Raw genomic sequence first — 17433 nt, 5'->3', positions numbered from 1 at the left:
ACATGCGAGCGTTACCTTAATTACTATCTTATTAAATATTTCGTTTCAAATGAAATCATATCTTTGCCGGTGATCTTTCCGGTATTAGTAATTGTCTTCTTTGCTAGCTGCCGTCTTATTTATATTTTTTGCCGATAGCCGTAACGACTACACGCAACACTCGTAAAAGTCTTTATAAACATGATTTATATTTTTAACATCCACATATTTAATAATATACTTCGCATATCATACATATCACCTTTATGGTTTTCATCCTTTTGTGGATATAAACAAGGCCTTGCAACGAAGCTGCAAGGATATGATGTTCTGGGTTCCCCAGAACATCATCTTTAATAGGTGACACCTTTTGATCTCAGCCTCGTGATACTATCAGTCGTATAAGGTGTTAAAGATCCAAGTGTATAATAGTATTGATTAAGGTTCTAGGTTTGAGCTTTACTACCATGTACTGATAGTTAAAAGATCGCCTTATAATAGCTTAGCCGATTACGTAATATAGTAAGTTTATAAGAGTAACTCTGACAAAAGCGTTTAAAGCTTAAGCTGTGTATAAAAGGTCCTTGAAAAGGTCAAAAGGCCATATAAATATATTAAGAGTATATAATTACAATATTTGAAACTTAACTTAGCGCCAATATGGTCAGTCATGTTGATCAAGGAAGACTTAGGTATATTGAAATTCCTGTGTCAATGTTAAGTATGCCGCTTTTTTTATTCCCCAATTCACCCCAGTGGGGCCAACGGGAATAGTTAGAGTATCGTTATGTGTGCCATTGAGTTAGAATTGTAGGATATCCCACTTTATATAATACTATAAGTTGCAATACCTACATACTGTGAAATAGAGAGATACTCCTACATGCCGCATACCATCGCATATGTAAAAACCTATATTACCATTCTCGTGAATTCAATTCCGACATTTATAAAACATTTACCTATACATTGCTTTTACTACTCCCTGGACAGTTCATCTTCGGAATCTTCGTCAAGTGCTACTACTCTATCCACCCACTTGTATATTGGCCCAAAATCCATTGGTTTTTTGTCGCTCTGCTCATCCTCCAATGGCTCTTCACCATGGTAAAATTCATCGACGATATTATGCGTGAAATTTTCTTCTACTTGGTCACGGGACCAGAAGAAGACGTTTTTGGCTGTGTATTTTGAAATACGACAAATTGCCTCCATATCCTCCTCATCCACTACCGTTTCGTCACCAATACTTATATTTTCTAGAGGTAAAGGCATCGGAGGTTCAGGGTTGCGTTGATGCGTAGTATAGCCTTTGTCTCTTATAGATCCAGGAACAAGCCATGTCCAATGTTGGTACTTCCAGTGGTGTGAACATCTGAGGTGGCTTTGCAACTCCATATCAACGTCCTTGGAACGCATAAACCCAAAAGGGGGCCACGGGTTATTTGGAATCTTATGATAAGACTCATCCGTATAGTTATTGAAGCAGTCGTGACGCAAGCGCCAAACATTGGCTCTAGTAACCGTATCATCTTCTCGTAGATATGGTCCCTGGTTTTCGAGATCTAGAAACGACTGAGAAATGCCTGTCCAAGGGGCTATCTCCTCCCATTTAATTGTGTAAGTGTCACCATACTCAAGACAAGCGCGAAGGGGATATCCCCAATTACACAAGGAAACACCGAGCCACAAAGGCGCCGCTTTTGTACTAGACAGAACTTTCGCTAGCAATTCGTAGTCTCTCGATTCGTAGATTGGATCAAGTATCTTACTGATGGCCCGAGTCACGGCTCCTGCAACGTTGCAGTCAATACCCGGCTCCCAAACTACACTTTCCAGGCAAGCACCGAAGGTGTGGATGGAAAGGCTGAGTGTCATGAAATAGCTAAGTGACTCGAAATGAGGAGGATAGGTATCGTATGATCCAGAGAGATTCACGGATGGAGGCAACGAAACTGCGGGTAGAGTAATTGTGGGAAGCAGTGTATACGTAGAGCGGAAGCTGCGCGACGGGAGAGCGAGCGCCGCTGCAAATGCCGCAGAGTTTTGATCTCCCAGGCCACAGGCGGCACAAAACCGAGCTAGATAAGTGGCAGCTATGGCGGCCGTTGGCAGTTCCGCAAGTTCCGAGGCAACTCCGCTCCCGATAATCTCTAGTGAGCAAACGTCTTCAAGTAAGAGTGTCCAGGGCAGATGCGGACCTCGTTCCTTTTTGCCTAGCTGAGGCCTCCCGGGCGTGCTAATGAGTTTCCACCAGGCTACTTCCTGGTCTGTCGCATAAGCAAGTTCGATACGTCGCAGCGGATCCGACGAAGCACACGAAGAAGAATCTCGTCGGGGGTTGGACCGAAGATATTTCAAATGCAAATGAAGACCTTGCCGTTCTGCAAGACTCATATTTAGAATATACGCCCAGGCAAGAACAAGAAGAGCCAATCCATTGTACTTGGAAGTTTTCCATACTTGGAAGCTTGCTTCGGTAGATAGACTGCACTTGATGTACCATGGTTGCCGTAGGGAGAGCTCCTGGGTTGGATCCTGCTTCTGTCGCAAGTCACAACTCTTACTTGAAGATTTGCTTTGATTTTCCCAAGTTGAAAATCCCTCAATGACTGCCCAGTTGCTTGGGATACGCGCTGGTAGCGCGGGTATTCGAACTAGAAGACTGTCTAGATCACGCACGTGTAAAAGGTTATCAACAGGAGTGGACTTGGCGTGAGCAAGAGCCTTCTTCCAACGTCGATATGTCCTACGGAAAATTGCTTCTCGTCGAGGATCATCAAAAGCTTTTCTCGGGTCATTGTATATTGTGTCGGCGTGTTCCATTGTCGACCTCGACGCCATGATTTGGGAGATTTTTTGTGTAGTAAAAACAGTTAGATGAGTGGTCAATAGGCAATGATTACTTTGCTCATCCGCGCATCGTAGATTTGCTGTTGAGCAGTAAGGAAATTGACCAACAGCAACAAGAAAAAGAGAACAAAAAATAACAAAATCGATTTTTTATGTGTAATGATCTAGGTGAAGACTATGGCTCCTATTTCATGGGATTGGAGTAGTTCAAAGGTCTGCTTAATGAGAATCAAGGCCTAGACTTTAGCGGTGAAGGTGTACCCCTACCTTATGTAATGTACCTATGTATAATATACAGTGCCTAGCGAAGGCGTTCTCCCTTCAACCACAACATACCCTGCATTTCTTACCATCCTATATTTTGGGGTCTCTACATCTACGTAGTAGCAACTAGGCCACCGTAACGTAACAAAAGAATTACTTAATAGAGAATCATGCACGACATAGACCTTCACTGTCAGATGTACAATCATCTGAGAGGGCTTGGAAATCAGACCGGGACTTGTATAGAAATGATATCCACTTGAGTATCCAGTGTAGCATTACGTGCCGGGGGAGGGCTGCAAAGCTATACCTGATGATCCCCTTTTGCTTAAATCTCACAACCAACAGGAGGGCCTCGCATCGCCACTCGTTGGATCGTCTCGCGGCCTTTCCCGAGCAAAGCGTTGCATGAATATTAACCACACCACGAAAACTCCAACTCGCGGACTCGGCATTCACTCGGATATTGAAGTAGGTATTGGTGGTGTGAATGATTTGCCTATGGTAATGAAGTAGTCTCCCACCAACAGCAATAGCAAAATCAAGGTCTAGTTAACCGCGTTTAGCGTGATCACAACATCAAGAGAATATTGATGGAGCAGAAGGGCGGTTGTACCTAAACTATAGTGATAAGGATGACGTTTGCAAACCCGACTCCAATGAGGCTGTGAGCTAACTGCAGTGACTTCTTACACACCTTTTCCCTCATATCGACCAACAAACAAGCCCGGGAAGTGACTGTTTCATTCCGAAGCATCTAATTATGGGAGGATGCTAGGAAATGGTTGAGAACAAGGGCAAAAGTAAGACGGAAATTCGGGATTGATTAGTGTTGGGGGGGATAATGCTGCTTTTTAATATTCCAACGTGATGATGATCTAGCACATATTACCACATACTCCAAACATAATCTAACCAACTGTAGGGATTATTTGAAATCCTAAAACAGCAAAACTCCTCGCATCGAAAATGGCCCGGCGTTAGCGAAGCACATCCGGCGAAACTAGTAAGTACTATCACGATCCCTCAAACCTGGCCACCTACGTTTGAGTACATATGTACCTCATATATAGCCTATAGGCATAATTATATTCACGAAGGTATATTCACGAAGCTTCAGGTTACTTCGAATGCAGCTTCTCGTCACATTCCATGACGGCCAAGTCCTCATTATGACCTATGTTGAAACGTGTCGGGGACTGGGGGTGGGTATAGAGCCTTAGAAATATGTGGGTAATACGAGAGCCCCTTTTATTACCTAATATTCTAAGTACCTAGGTACCTCTATATTGTATTTATCATGTCTCCTTTTAATCTTCACCCATAATCTACATCACCACTACCAACTGCGTCCCGTTTTAATAACAACACGTACCTAGCACTTTATTACCTAGATATTTACCTCTCAATTACTTATCAATTATGGCTGGTCCCGGAACTTCTCCGTCTTTCTGGGAACGGGAATTCCACAATGTAAAGCTAGCAAAGCCTGCATCTATTCCGTTCCTCAGCGACGAATTGATGGACGGACTGCCTCCTGATTGTTCTTTCAAAGCGTTTAAGCGACCACAGCTTCGAAGATGTCCTTTCAATCTGGAAACAATTGACTGGCCACGTTCGAGAAGAATTGACGGCGGGCTCGACGGAAGTATCTTGAAAATTTATTTTCAAGGGAGTGACATTCCTTATTGCTTGAAAATTGTAAGCCGCACCTTAATTTTGAAACTTCCCAGGACGGTACGGCTGGGCCATTTACTTACGACGTTACTTAGTTCTGGGATCCGGAAGCAGGTTTTGGTGGGGTTGCACAATTTGCCGTTGAACGAGAATGTATAAATGCCTCCGTACTCCAGAAAATGGAAACATCAGTAGAGGAAGCCGTCACGGGTTCCTCTCCGCCTATCCTGATCAACCCCAACCCAAAGACCAAGGAGGACGCGATAGATAATATTTACGGCTTTTCCCGCGAAGGCCGACAGGCTGGGTTGTCTAGTTTGTCTAAAGTAGACTATGAACCCATGTCTGTGACCTCGATGCCACGCATGAGGAAATGTTATGGGTGGGTCAAAATCGATGCTCATTCACTCCTCGAAGGCTGGCCAAGACGCGTTCGTCCGAGCCCTGTCCAAGTTGGTAAATTCAGGCGAAGCTTCCAACCCGGTAGGGAATATTTTGCGATTGTCTATGAATGGATTGAAGAAGAGGACAATGACCCGGCCACGGTTCAAGCGGTTGATACATTTCTCTACCGTGCTGGTTTTTGCCATCAGGCAGGCTCCCATGTAGACAACTGGAAAGGTGGAGTATTGCTCGATCTCTCGGACTATGTCTACGTCTTCGCCCGTTGGTGGCGTCGTATGTTTTACGAGCCGAGAGAAGTTGACAACATTCTTCAACCGCATGATCAGAGGTAGTCTGGCGTGGTGGCTATATAGGTACCCAAGGTCTAAATTTTCAAAGCTAATAGGTACATACTACCTAATGTAGGTATTTGACCTGACTTAACTCATCGTACGCGCTAGTTTGAAATACTCAGGTTCTTTACATACGAATAGCAAATTCAATAAAGTAACCAGCAGAATAGCACTAAAATCATTTGATTGAGCTCGAAGTGTGTATATAATATACGTACCTAGGACTACATGTAAACACTACCTAAGGTACATAGGTACATACATACCTACATATTCAACGTTGCGTGCGTGCAAGTGTGTGTGTACACGTACCTCGACCCAGCTTCGCATGTAAACATCTATACATGTAATCATGCACCTGATATTTGGGCTAGATTCCGGCGAAAGGCTTGATATGCAAGAGGCTGTTAAACGATATCCTTTCGAGCTTCGTGGGCACCTGATCGACGCATTATTTCTCTGCCACCAGGAGGTACTTCCGGATACTCTTGACGTATTCCAGGTGGAACGACCACTTCTATAACAAGCATCTAAGGTACAGAGAAGGCGCCGAGCGGAATGGCCAGCGTCAAGTGTGCAAGCATCCCAAGTGCTTCACAATGTATTTTCCGGACTTGGATAGCTTCAGGAACCACGTCTTGGCAGTTCATGGCGTCCCGCTTAGAACGCAAGAACAAGTCGAGCGCATACGGGCAGGGAATGCTAAGAGACGGCCGTGAAGTACTTATGGAAGTCGGTGATTTTATAATAGGGAATACTTTATGGAGTAAACATGGGATACAATACCGGTCGAATTTACAATAAGTGTAGGTAGCTTATATTGATTATATTAATATTTTAACCAGCCCAACCCCTGATTCGTGAGACTCCGCAAAGAATACAAGACGGTTCGGCGGGATTCAGAGGTCGGACGAAACTGGCTCATTAGGTAAGTTTCTTTACCATTGTTGGCCCAGGTACTGGTACCCAGTAACGCTAGTAGGTGCTGTTGCTTGAGCCGGAATGGTACGAAAACAGCCTTTAGCAAGAGCAACGGCACAGTAGTCGCGTTCACTGAGGTCTATCTCATGGGTACCTAGGTAGATATGTATAAGTGAGAGTAGATCCAGTAGTTGGGGCATTATGTAATTACGAGACTTTAAATATCTCATAAGCGTGGCTAGAGCCAGGGCCAAAAAGATATTCCAGCCACAAATCGACTACTTAGCGCGGGGTAAATCATTAACCTACCTAGGTACCGAGGTACTGTTAAGTTATCTTAACTAGCTTAAACCAGTGACGCGAACTTCGTTTTATCTCAGTGAACTTAAACCATAAATTCGAGATCGTTTGTGCGGTTGTACTTTTTTTAACCACATAACTTTTTAATTAATTATAATTTTAGCATAACTTTAAAAATAATCTTAAATTTTTGGTTTAAAGCAATTTGGGCGATTTTTACTATAATTAATTATTTAATATTAAAAATAATAATAATATTAATACGTTTAAAATAAATTTTAATTAATTTAAAATATTTATTAACTTTATTATTAATAAATATATGCGTTTATTTAACTTTTTAAACGTTTAAATATATACGTTTTAAACGTTTCGAACATTTTAAAGTAATAATTAACCGTAATACCGGTTATAATACCGGTTATAACATTAATTATAACATTTTTTTAAAAATATATTACGTTAAAACTTATAATATTATAACGTAATACCGTATAAACATGTAAAATAATAAAAAAATTTAAATAATTAAATTATTAACTTTAAATTAAAAAAAAAATTATTTTATACGTAGTTATAAATGTATGTATAGGTTTAAATACGTAATTATAAATATTAATATAACATTTTTAATATTATTATATATTTTTAAACGTTAAAACTTATAATATTACAATATAATATTATATAAATATGTAAAAAAAATAAAAAAAGTAAAATATTAACTTTAAATTATAAAAATAAAAGTTATTTTATACGTTATTATTAAATATTAAATTATTATAAATATAAAGTTTAATTTTTAAAAAAATTATTTTAATTATAATTAAACACGTTAAACATGTTTTAAATTAAAATTCATTAAAACTTTAACTTTATATTACTTTTTTAAATTTTAAACTTATAAATATAATAACACGGGCCAAGCGTTTATATGGCGTTTATAACGTTATTAAATGTTAATAAACGTAATTTATTAATTTAATAAATTTTAATTTAAATTTATTAAAATAAATTTCGTTATACTTTTTCCGTTACATTTTTTTTTAACCAATTACATTTTTAACTTATTTTTTTTACAAATTTCGCATTTTTAATTTAAAGTAATTTAAACGATTTTTAATATATCATTTTATTTAATATTAAAAACAATAATTAAAATAAGTTTTAATTAATTTAAAACATTTATTAATTTTATTATTAATAAATATACGCGTTTTAAACGTTTTAAACGTTTTAAAATAATAATTAACCGTAATACCGGTTATAACATTAATTATAACACCGGTTATAACGTTTTTATAAATATACCACGTTAAAATTTATTTTAATTTTTAAATTTAAATTTATTAAAACAAGTTTTACCCGTTTATTAAACGTTATAAACGCCACGTAACGTTTAATTTATATATTTATATTTATAAAACATATATATAAATTTTAACAAATTTAAATTTAAAATTTATTTAAATTTAAACGTTATTTATTTTTTTATTTAATAATAAACAATAAAAAATTATATTTATAATATTTTAAAATATTATAATAATGTATAAAATAACTTTAATTAAAATAATTTAAAATTAATAATATATTTAATTTATTTTTTTAACTTTTTTATATATACGTATAACGTTACGTTTTTATATATTAAATTAAAACGTTAAAAATTATTTAATTTTTAAAATATTATAATTAATATTATAATATTATAACATTATAATTAATATTATAATTAACATTATATATATAAAATAATGTTTTTTATTTTAATTATAATTTTATAATATTATTATTTAAATTTTCCCGTGTTTTTATTTTATATATTTATATAATATCGTTTTTTTATATATTAAATTTTATAACGTATGTTATAACCGATATTACGGTTAATATTAACCATTTTTAACATTATAATAACATTTATAATTATATATAAAATATTTTAAAAGTTATTATTTTATTATTTAAACTTTTCCGGTTTTTTTTATATTTATACGGTTTTATTACGTGTTACGGTTACGGTGTTATAACCGGTATTATAACCGGTGTTATAACCGTTATTACGACCGTTATTATAATCATTTTTAATATTTTAAAAAATTTAAAATGCGTGAAATTCGATAAACTTAATAATAAAATTAATATAATTATATAATTAATTATTATTTATTATAAAAACGCGTTAATATTGTTATTTTTAATAATTTTATTAATTTAATAATGTTTTTAAAAAATAAAAACGATTTTTAATAAAACCGTGTTTAAAATAATTTTAAATTAAAGTTTTAAAATTTTTTTAAAAAGTTATAATTAATTAAAAAAATAATGTGGTTAAAAAAATAATGTGGTTAAAAAAATACAATTTTATAAACGAAAAATTTTAAAAAATTTAATTTAAAATCATTTAAAATAAGTTAAAACTTATAACATTATAACGTAATACCGTATAAACATGTAAATAATTAAAAAACTTAAACAATTAAATTAAAAACTTTAAATTATAAAAATAAAAAGTATTTTAAAAATAATTATAAATATAAAACGTAATTATAAATATAAACACGTAAATGTAAATATTAATATAACATTTTTAATATTATTATATATTTTTAAACGTTAAAACTTATAATATTATAACGTAATATTATATAAATATATAAAAAAAATAAAAAAATAAAAAAAATATAATATTAACTTTAAATCATAAAAAAATAAAATATATTATACATTATTATAAATGTATATATAAATATAAATATTATTTTAATATATTATTATATGTTTTTAAATGTTAAAACTTAAAATATTATAACGTAATATTATATAAATATATAAAAAAATAAAAAAATAAAAAAAGTAAAATATTAATTTTAAATTATAAAAATAAAAGTTATTTTATACGTTATTATTAAATATTAAATTATTATAAATATAAAGTTTAATATTTAACTTTTTTTAAAAAAAACTTTTTAAAATGTAATTAAACATGTTAAACATATTTTAAATTAAAATTCGTTAAAATTTACATTTATAATTTATAAATATAATTATACAAGCCAGGCGTTTTATAGCGTTTATGGCGTAATTAAACATAAATTTAATTTTTAACGAATTTAATTTAAACCATTAAAATAATATTACACCGCATTTTTTATATAAATGTAACTTTACGTTAATTTTAAATTAAATTTTAAAATTAAATTAAATTTAATAATAAAACGCAAGTTTAAATTAAATTAAAAATATTATATAATATTACGTTAAATAAATTAAAAACTTAAATTTTAAAATTAAAATTAATTAAAGTTATTATATTATAAATAAAAATACGTTTAATTAATAATTAATAATATATTTTTTATAATATTAAACTTTAAAAAATTAAAAGTTAAAATAAATTAATGTTATAAAAAACTTTAAAAACGTTAAAATGTTACGATTTAAATAATTTTTATTATTTAAATAATAATTATTTAAAAAATGTGTTTAACATATAAACTTTAATTATATATTTATAATTAACGGCGTTATTATTTTAAATTACGATAATATAATATATAATATATAATATATTTAAATAATTTTTTAAAAATAATAATTTAAACGTTATAATTAATATTATTTAATAATTTTAATTAATGTAAAAATAATAAATTAAATTATATGTTTATATAATATGTATTAAATATTATATTATTATTAAAATATTTAAAGTTTATTTAAAATAATTTTATTAAAATGTTTTTAAAAAATATTAATCACGTGTTTATTTTTTTAAACAAACGTTATTTAATTTTATTATAATATAATAATTAAAAAGCCAATTTAAATGTAATTTAAATCATTGTTTTTACATTAATTAAAATTATATAATAATATTAATTATAACGTTTAAATTATTATTTTTAAAAAATTATTTAAATATATTATATATATAAAATAATTAAAAATTTAAATTAACAATTAAATCTTTTAATTTAATTAACCAAATTATATTTATTTAATATAAAATAATAAAAAAATTATATATTTTATTTTATATATATTCCGTATAATATACTGTACACCTGCTATATTATCCTTTTTAAAAAGCCCCGACCCATTTTCCTGATTTTGGCACAAATGTCCTAACCGTCCACCATAACATGGCTGCTTAAGCAGTGCCCCGCGATAAAACATCGCGTGGAAAAAAGAAGAAGGCAAAAAAAAAAAGGAAAAAGGAAACAGAAAAAGAAAAAAAAAGACGGGGATCACACTTCGGCTTCTTTAACGGTTGGGCATCGCAAACCTTAGCTATGGCTTCACAATGCTCATTCTCTACACATGACGCAAGAGAATCTATTAGAAAGACCGGCGCTTATATTGTGAAAGATGCACCAACAGGAGATCGGGTTGTCTGCTTCGGGGAAACGCTACCTTTCAAAACCCCAGAAGGCTTGGAGTTCTGTGCCGAGAATAGTCTTCTTAATAAGGTCAGCCCAACTAGTCTCTGTATGTACCAGTGTCTCATCCTCTTCAGGACATACGGGCTGTAGTCGAGTCGAGCGTCAATCAACCTCGCTGGGGGCTCGCTAAGATATACCGTGGCGATGTACTTCCTTCCGATCAAGTCTACTTCTTTTTCGATGGTCCCGATATGCAAGTCATTCTCGTCCTTCTATGGTCCCCCGGATCGCAGTTTCTTTTATTCGAGGGCTCCCACGAACAAGGACTACGGGGTAAAACCATGTGTGACTTTGGTATTCTTACATTATCTCGTGACCAAATGAGTAGAGAAGGCATCACAGAAGTCTTGGTTGATATGACAGAAGGTGGATTGTAAGCTTGGTACTAACCCTGTTTTGGTCCTGGAAACTTACCTGTCATAGTGCACTTATAGACGGTCGAGTCGGCTGGACAATTCTTAAAGGACAACAAATCGCTATTGGTTATGCATCGGAGGCAGAGATCTGTCACTGGGGAAAGATGAAACTTGGCGAGTCTGAAATCCTCAAGCAAAAGGTTGACGAGTTAAATTCCCGTGGGATCAAGACAAACTTTATATTCGTAAAGGCCTCTAAGAACGGCTCTTGATATGCAACCTATTTACAGATGAAAATAACCTACTAATGCACTGCATCCTCTTGTACGGGTCAATATAGCCCATCCATCGGATTTACAACCATCGTCAAACTTCGCCGATATAGCCGTCCATCGTACTGGTCTGTCGTGCTCTGAGAACTAGGGAAATTTTGAGATGCCAATCCAGAGGTCATCGATGCCGGAAACGTTCCAGTATAGTTACTAGCCAACTCAGGCTTGCTTGGCGGGAATGACAAGCCTGGAGCGACAGGTACGAAACTTGCTATTGTCTTCTCAGCATCAAATAAATAAATAAAAACATGGCGTGTGAGAACAAACTCGAAAAACTAGTTTCCCTTCCGGAATCGACCCGAGGAATATGTAGAGTAGAAGACGCATCTACAACCTCGGTACGCCTCATTTTAGGCGAAGACTTTTCATATTCGGGGTCCTGTCCACGTTTCATCGAATTCTTTGGTGGACCTTTCTTATTTTGCAAAGCAGCACTCAACTGGTTGTTCGAGGCTTGAATTATACGATGTCTTTGCTTTAACGCCTTCCCAATTATACCTTGGGGGAGCTGGTCCGACACCTGCTCTACACATTTTGCATGTATCCTGCTGAAGATGGATACCCTGCTCAACGGCTTCCGGCAGCGGGCGCAGTGCGCATCCTCGCTTGAAACATCCGAGCAGTAAACGTCTACACTATATCAGCTCGGCTCGCCAATGATCAAACCAAAAGATGGAGGCATTACGGGTCTGGTAGTGTCGACGAAGAAGTTTTCCATCGAATGGCCCTTTGTTGCAGTCGGGATGGGGGCAGTATTGTTCGTTGTCATCAGTAGGGTTGGGATGGAGGCGAGGCTGCTCGGGATTAGAGAAAACTGATTTTTCGTTGCCAAGCAGTGAGGACTGGGTCGAAGGAGACCTTGGTTCGAGAATCGTGCCTATCAAGCGACGTATTTCAGCCCGCAAAGGGGTGTATGTTAGGATTACGCTTAACTGGGAGGTGTGACTCGGGTACAAACTTTGTGTCTCCCAATGACCTCAATTGCATGATCTATCTCGGCGAGATGATGTTCAATGTCGTCCACCACAGAATACCAGGGAGTGGGCTGACCATTACCCTGGGACATTTTGCTTTTCGTAAATGATGTAGGTATTGGCGGATGTGATGAAGTTGCAAAAGGGGGAACTAACGCTGACTGATTGCGACGTGGGAGACAAAAAGGACAAAAAGGGACAAAAAGAACAAAAAGCTCGAGTCACATGTATGCCGCATGTTACATTCTTACCTACCTCTTAAGGTAACACCTCCTAGGTTACATGCATAGTAAGGTGTTGTGTCCATGTATGAGGTATTTAAAAATAGACCGGACAATTTCGAAAAATTGCGGGATATACTCGCACCCTTCAACATTGACATATTCAAGTCGACAATACTTCGATGTTGATTAGATTATATCCCCAGCTAAACTATCTACTCACCTTGCTATGGGAGATAACGTCTGTAATGCCTGTGGTGGCAAGCCGGTGGGTGTCGCCTGTGGTAATTGTGGAGCCAAGCCCAAATAGGGGTTGAAAGTCAAGGGGTTGAAAAGTCAAGGGATGTTAGAAATGATGAAAAATGGCAACTCAAATGCTTACAACGAACAGGCATACATAAGCAATGAAGACTGCATCAGGATCATCAGTCACTGTCATATTATCCTTTTCCAAGTCCTCAGAATGGAACATCAAGGTTGCACCTATGTCCGCCTCGCGTTTTGTGCATTGTTAGGTCCTTTGGGTCCTTTGGGTTCCTGTATTGCCGACACACTTTGAGGAACGATTACCTTGGATGATAAGCATCTAGACGGAACGAGATACGCCGAGCAGCATGGTCGGCTCCAGTGTGCATGCATCGCAAATGCTGGGGGACGGATCTTCAGGACTCGAATAATTTCATATCGAGTCCCCGTGTCGATATTTAGCCTTCCGAAAATGGGAACATCAAAATAAGTATATTGTTACAGGACACTTGTACTTGTACTTCTGAAATTGCATTATTCATTAATCGATAGTCAATATTCATGCGTAGGGACTCATGTAGGTACTTGGGAGTAAAGAAGGTAGGGAGGGCTAAACTACGACAACTCAGCCGGCCTTCAGGAGGCAGTAGCAGGGCCACGCCCTTAGACGCTAAAGGTTGTTGGTTTAAATATATTATTGTGTTGGAGGTCTTCTCCAGTGCATTAATTGGGATGTGTTCGGTCGACAGAAGACCGTCCCCAGGGCAGAGTAGAGAAAGGATTGTCCAGTATGGTAAACATAGTGTATTTACTTGAAATCGAGTATGATAGATTCAACAAAAGATCCTCACACCATCGAAACCCCTTATGGTAGTTAGGCAGGCTCCCCAGCGTCATTATTACCTAGGTAGCCCTTCTTCTGATGACTACGTGGTGGAACCCGTATTTCTGCCCTTGGATAGAACTTAACTAAATTTGTAGCCTCGTCATCATTAGTCGAGGGTTGTCTTATGGAAACTTTCCTGGCGGCAGCCTTGACTTTTTGATAAAGGCGATGGCGAAGCGACTTCGAAAAGAAAGAGAGCGAAAAGCCACCCTCGGCACATAGACAAACCTGCTACGATATTAGTTCATGTTATATTCGCACATGACTGTATATGAATACACGAAAACGTACCATGATGAAAACCTCACGAATATGCAGCTCAAGCCCCTTCTGATCCTGGACTAAACAAGCCATGAGTGTTGCTCCCCCAGCTATCTCGCACGACACGACCACTAATTTTGTTCTCAAAAACAGTTTCATTAAAACAACCATATTGGGGCGGACTCCTCCTGCCATGTTATGTTGCTGAAGTATGTTATAGACCGCAATTGCAGATGCGATAGATATAAGTGAAAGGACAAGAAGGACAGGACCATATAGGTACCATTCAAAATTATGCCTACAATCAATCAGCAAGACTGTCAGGATACAGGCTATGAGGTTTTCTAACGTACCATTTAACGTATATTAAAACCTCCAATGCTGTCACGGCAAAGATTGCTCCGTACGTCACCCACGTTATCCACAGGATGTTCCGTAATACGTAGAAAAGACGCACAAGCTTCATAGACCACGAGTTAGTAGTCCCAAAGACAAAAAGAAGCATAAGGGTGACTACCTACATTTGTACCAGTAAAGAGCTGGAGAACGCAAAGGTTGGCTAAGTTGAGCCATTCGTACGGCGGCTTTCTAGGCTAACTTGCTTTACTATTAAGTATACCACCCGCAATGAACAGACCAATTTGGAGAATATCGAAGAAAATCGCGATAGCTGACTGCCATTGATCGTCTGACCGCAAATGGCCATCCTTAAACTTCAAACAGCATAATAAGAGATCAGATACGAAGATCACGGCCCCTAGTGTTGTGATAATGGAGAAGCAAACTTTCCCTCCCCTGGGTTTACACTGCAACTGCGAAATTAATCTGATGTCTACTTAAAGGATGCAAGCTTCGACGTATAAATGTCTCCGCTACGCCCAAATCTGATAAAGTCATTCTGTGGTCAACACCCATGCCACCGCGCGAAATCCAGCCCCTTCATTTCCATAGCCTTGTCCCACAGAGGCGCGAGAATCTAGAGCGCAACATATTCCAAATCAGCGTGTTCGATAAGTCAGTTAATAGCCTGACCTGACTCGGGCCTGACCTGACCTAGCCTGGGTAGATAGCTTTTTCGGGATATCTATACAGTTCAGGTATAAAAAAAATTTATTTGCCTAATAGGCAGATAAGTTAAGGCTGTTTAGGCCTACTTTTACATATATTTATAAGATATGATTGGTTGATTTAAAGCAAACTACTTGACAATATTTGTTTATATGATCGGCAACGTTTTATATTAAAGTAAATACAAGGTTATTTCTGGCACCTTATTACAATTAACGTAATAATAAGCTATTAAAAAAAAAAAAAAAAGGTACGTACCCCGATACGTATAAGGTAATGAGGCTATCTTTAATCGTGTTTTTTAAAGTCACGATAACCTTTTGGTGTTTTAATAGGTAAAAAAGCGTTAAAAATGGGGTTGAGTGGGTATTATTTTAGATTACCTCAAATCTGACCAATTGGATAACGTAGATTTTGATTACCTAAATTTTTGCCTGTATCGATAAAATAGGTGCCTCAGGCCAAGCCCACAATACAGCCAGGTAAACCTCATTTTTAAATATATTTGACCTGACTCGGATAAGGTCAAGTCTTTACAATTATCTGACCTGACCTGGCTCATCGAACACGCTGTTCCAAATGGCTTCACTCGAGTGCAATAATGAGGCGATTACTGGGCTTTCCTTAGCTTGGGCAGGCTGTATGCTTTTCTTTCATGCCCATAGAGATAATGAGGATATCTCTTTCTACCGTCACATAGACCGTCGCCAAAGGAGTGTAGTTTGGACGTACTTACCTTTCGACGATGGTGAATTCATTGAGACTATATGGTGGGGCGCCGATATATTTGCTTCGTTTTGCAGCATAGTGGTAAGACAATCTGTCATGTTTACACTTCCATCTAACCTTCCACCAGGTCAGCACAAATAGGGGTCGAGTGATGACAATGGGACCTCATCTGAATCCTTGGCGGCCTCCGGCTGTTTGGTCACGAGTATTCGCAGCATCAGGGGGACCAGATCGAATATACTGGGATTATTCGCAATGGGGAAGTAGGAAATTGGCTACGACTTCACCCGCCGACCAAACACCTGGGCCATCCATCTCTCATATATCTCCACGTCCGTACACTTCCGGGCCAATTTTATACAGTTCTGCTTCCTTGCAGGATATTATCGGAATCATACCTTGCCAAAAGAGACATAAGGCTCATCTATCAATAACTGGTCTTCTCATCTGTTATCCTAATAATTGCCAGGCTTGTGTTGGAGAGGTTCGACTAGATAGTCTTTGCACGACTATAAAAGTCGCAGATTTTCCTGCGTTATATCTAGGGTTTACTTATGCAGAACATAAGTTCCCGTACCTAGCAAGGATCGAGCTACTCCCTCCGAAAGACATGGAGACCTATGAATGGCTCGAGTTAGGTTGGCAAGGAACGCTCGAGTGGTGGTATGAATCAAGGCAGTGTAAGATTTGGTACAACGATAAAGAGAGTCCAGCGACTCATATGTAACATGTTTTATAATTTTTTTGAGAAATTGCAAAGTTAACATCATTCCCAGCACGCGGTTCATTCCGCAATGGCCCTATACGACTAAACGAATTACCTAAATAGCCGGTGCTCTTTGGCTTGATCTATATATCATTGACCCGAGTAGGTATTCTTAATGCCTTCCTTGTAGCTGTCACATTGTTATGATTGATGTTGTATTGTATACTTTCTAGTGTGGGGTGCTATGATATAGGAGGTATTTATACTTCCACATGTCAATGTGACCATGACAGCAGCATGGTATGTAGATCTACGATAAGTGACACAGTACGAAGATGGTGTGAAAACAGTCTTGTAAATGCGTTTAAAGGAGGTCGTCTAGGTGTTGAGCCTCATGGCTGAGTCAGCCTTTTCAGTTACATATGAGATCCGGAGATCGGGCGGGTCCCTTGATGCCCGTTCTATGTACCCTATA

The 17433-nt window shown here is 36.5% G+C and overlaps 5 protein-coding genes across 5 annotated transcripts; 3 read left to right on the top strand and 2 right to left on the bottom strand.

Moving 5' to 3' along the window:
* Positions 1-924: 924 nt before the first annotated feature.
* Positions 925-2823, bottom strand: F4817DRAFT_369646 (uncharacterized protein; the record flags this gene model as incomplete). Its single annotated transcript, XM_049307379.1, has 1 exon — positions 925-2823. The coding sequence occupies one exon, from the start codon at positions 2821-2823 to the stop codon at positions 958-960; it is 1866 nt and encodes a 621-aa protein (XP_049153901.1). The 3' UTR covers positions 925-957.
* Positions 2824-4435: 1612 nt separating this feature from the next.
* F4817DRAFT_309561 (uncharacterized protein) lies at positions 4436-5553 on the top strand. Its single transcript, XM_049299906.1, has 2 exons — positions 4436-4797; positions 4869-5553. The coding sequence occupies exons 1-2, from the start codon at positions 4519-4521 to the stop codon at positions 5508-5510; spliced, it is 921 nt and encodes a 306-aa protein (XP_049153900.1). The 5' UTR covers positions 4436-4518; the 3' UTR covers positions 5511-5553.
* Positions 5554-10835: 5282 nt separating this feature from the next.
* F4817DRAFT_309546 (uncharacterized protein) lies at positions 10836-11961 on the top strand. Its single transcript, XM_049299905.1, has 3 exons — positions 10836-11206; positions 11254-11552; positions 11603-11961. Exons 1-3 carry the CDS (start codon positions 11030-11032, stop codon positions 11805-11807), a joined length of 681 nt encoding a protein of 226 aa, XP_049153899.1. The 5' UTR covers positions 10836-11029; the 3' UTR covers positions 11808-11961.
* On the bottom strand, positions 11578-13018 carry F4817DRAFT_309542 (uncharacterized protein). Its single transcript, XM_049299904.1, has 4 exons — positions 12826-13018; positions 12553-12766; positions 12135-12497; positions 11578-12078 (listed from the first exon to the last, which is right to left on the bottom strand). The coding sequence occupies exons 1-4, from the start codon at positions 12931-12933 to the stop codon at positions 11867-11869; spliced, it is 897 nt and encodes a 298-aa protein (XP_049153898.1). The 5' UTR covers positions 12934-13018; the 3' UTR covers positions 11578-11866.
* Positions 13019-16000: 2982 nt separating this feature from the next.
* On the top strand, positions 16001-17168 carry F4817DRAFT_353685 (uncharacterized protein). The gene is made up of 2 exons (XM_049305413.1): positions 16001-16333; positions 16380-17168. Exons 1-2 carry the CDS (start codon positions 16103-16105, stop codon positions 16977-16979), a joined length of 831 nt encoding a protein of 276 aa, XP_049153897.1. The 5' UTR covers positions 16001-16102; the 3' UTR covers positions 16980-17168.
* The last annotated feature ends 265 nt before the right edge of the window (positions 17169-17433 follow it).

Source organism: Daldinia loculata (genome assembly GCF_022478755.1).
Source record: "Daldinia loculata strain CBS 113971 unplaced genomic scaffold F4817scaffold_97, whole genome shotgun sequence".
NCBI lineage: Eukaryota > Fungi > Ascomycota > Sordariomycetes > Xylariales > Hypoxylaceae > Daldinia > Daldinia loculata.
The sequence above is the reverse complement of the archived record's forward strand: the minus strand, read 5'-3'. Positions and strand labels throughout refer to the sequence as shown.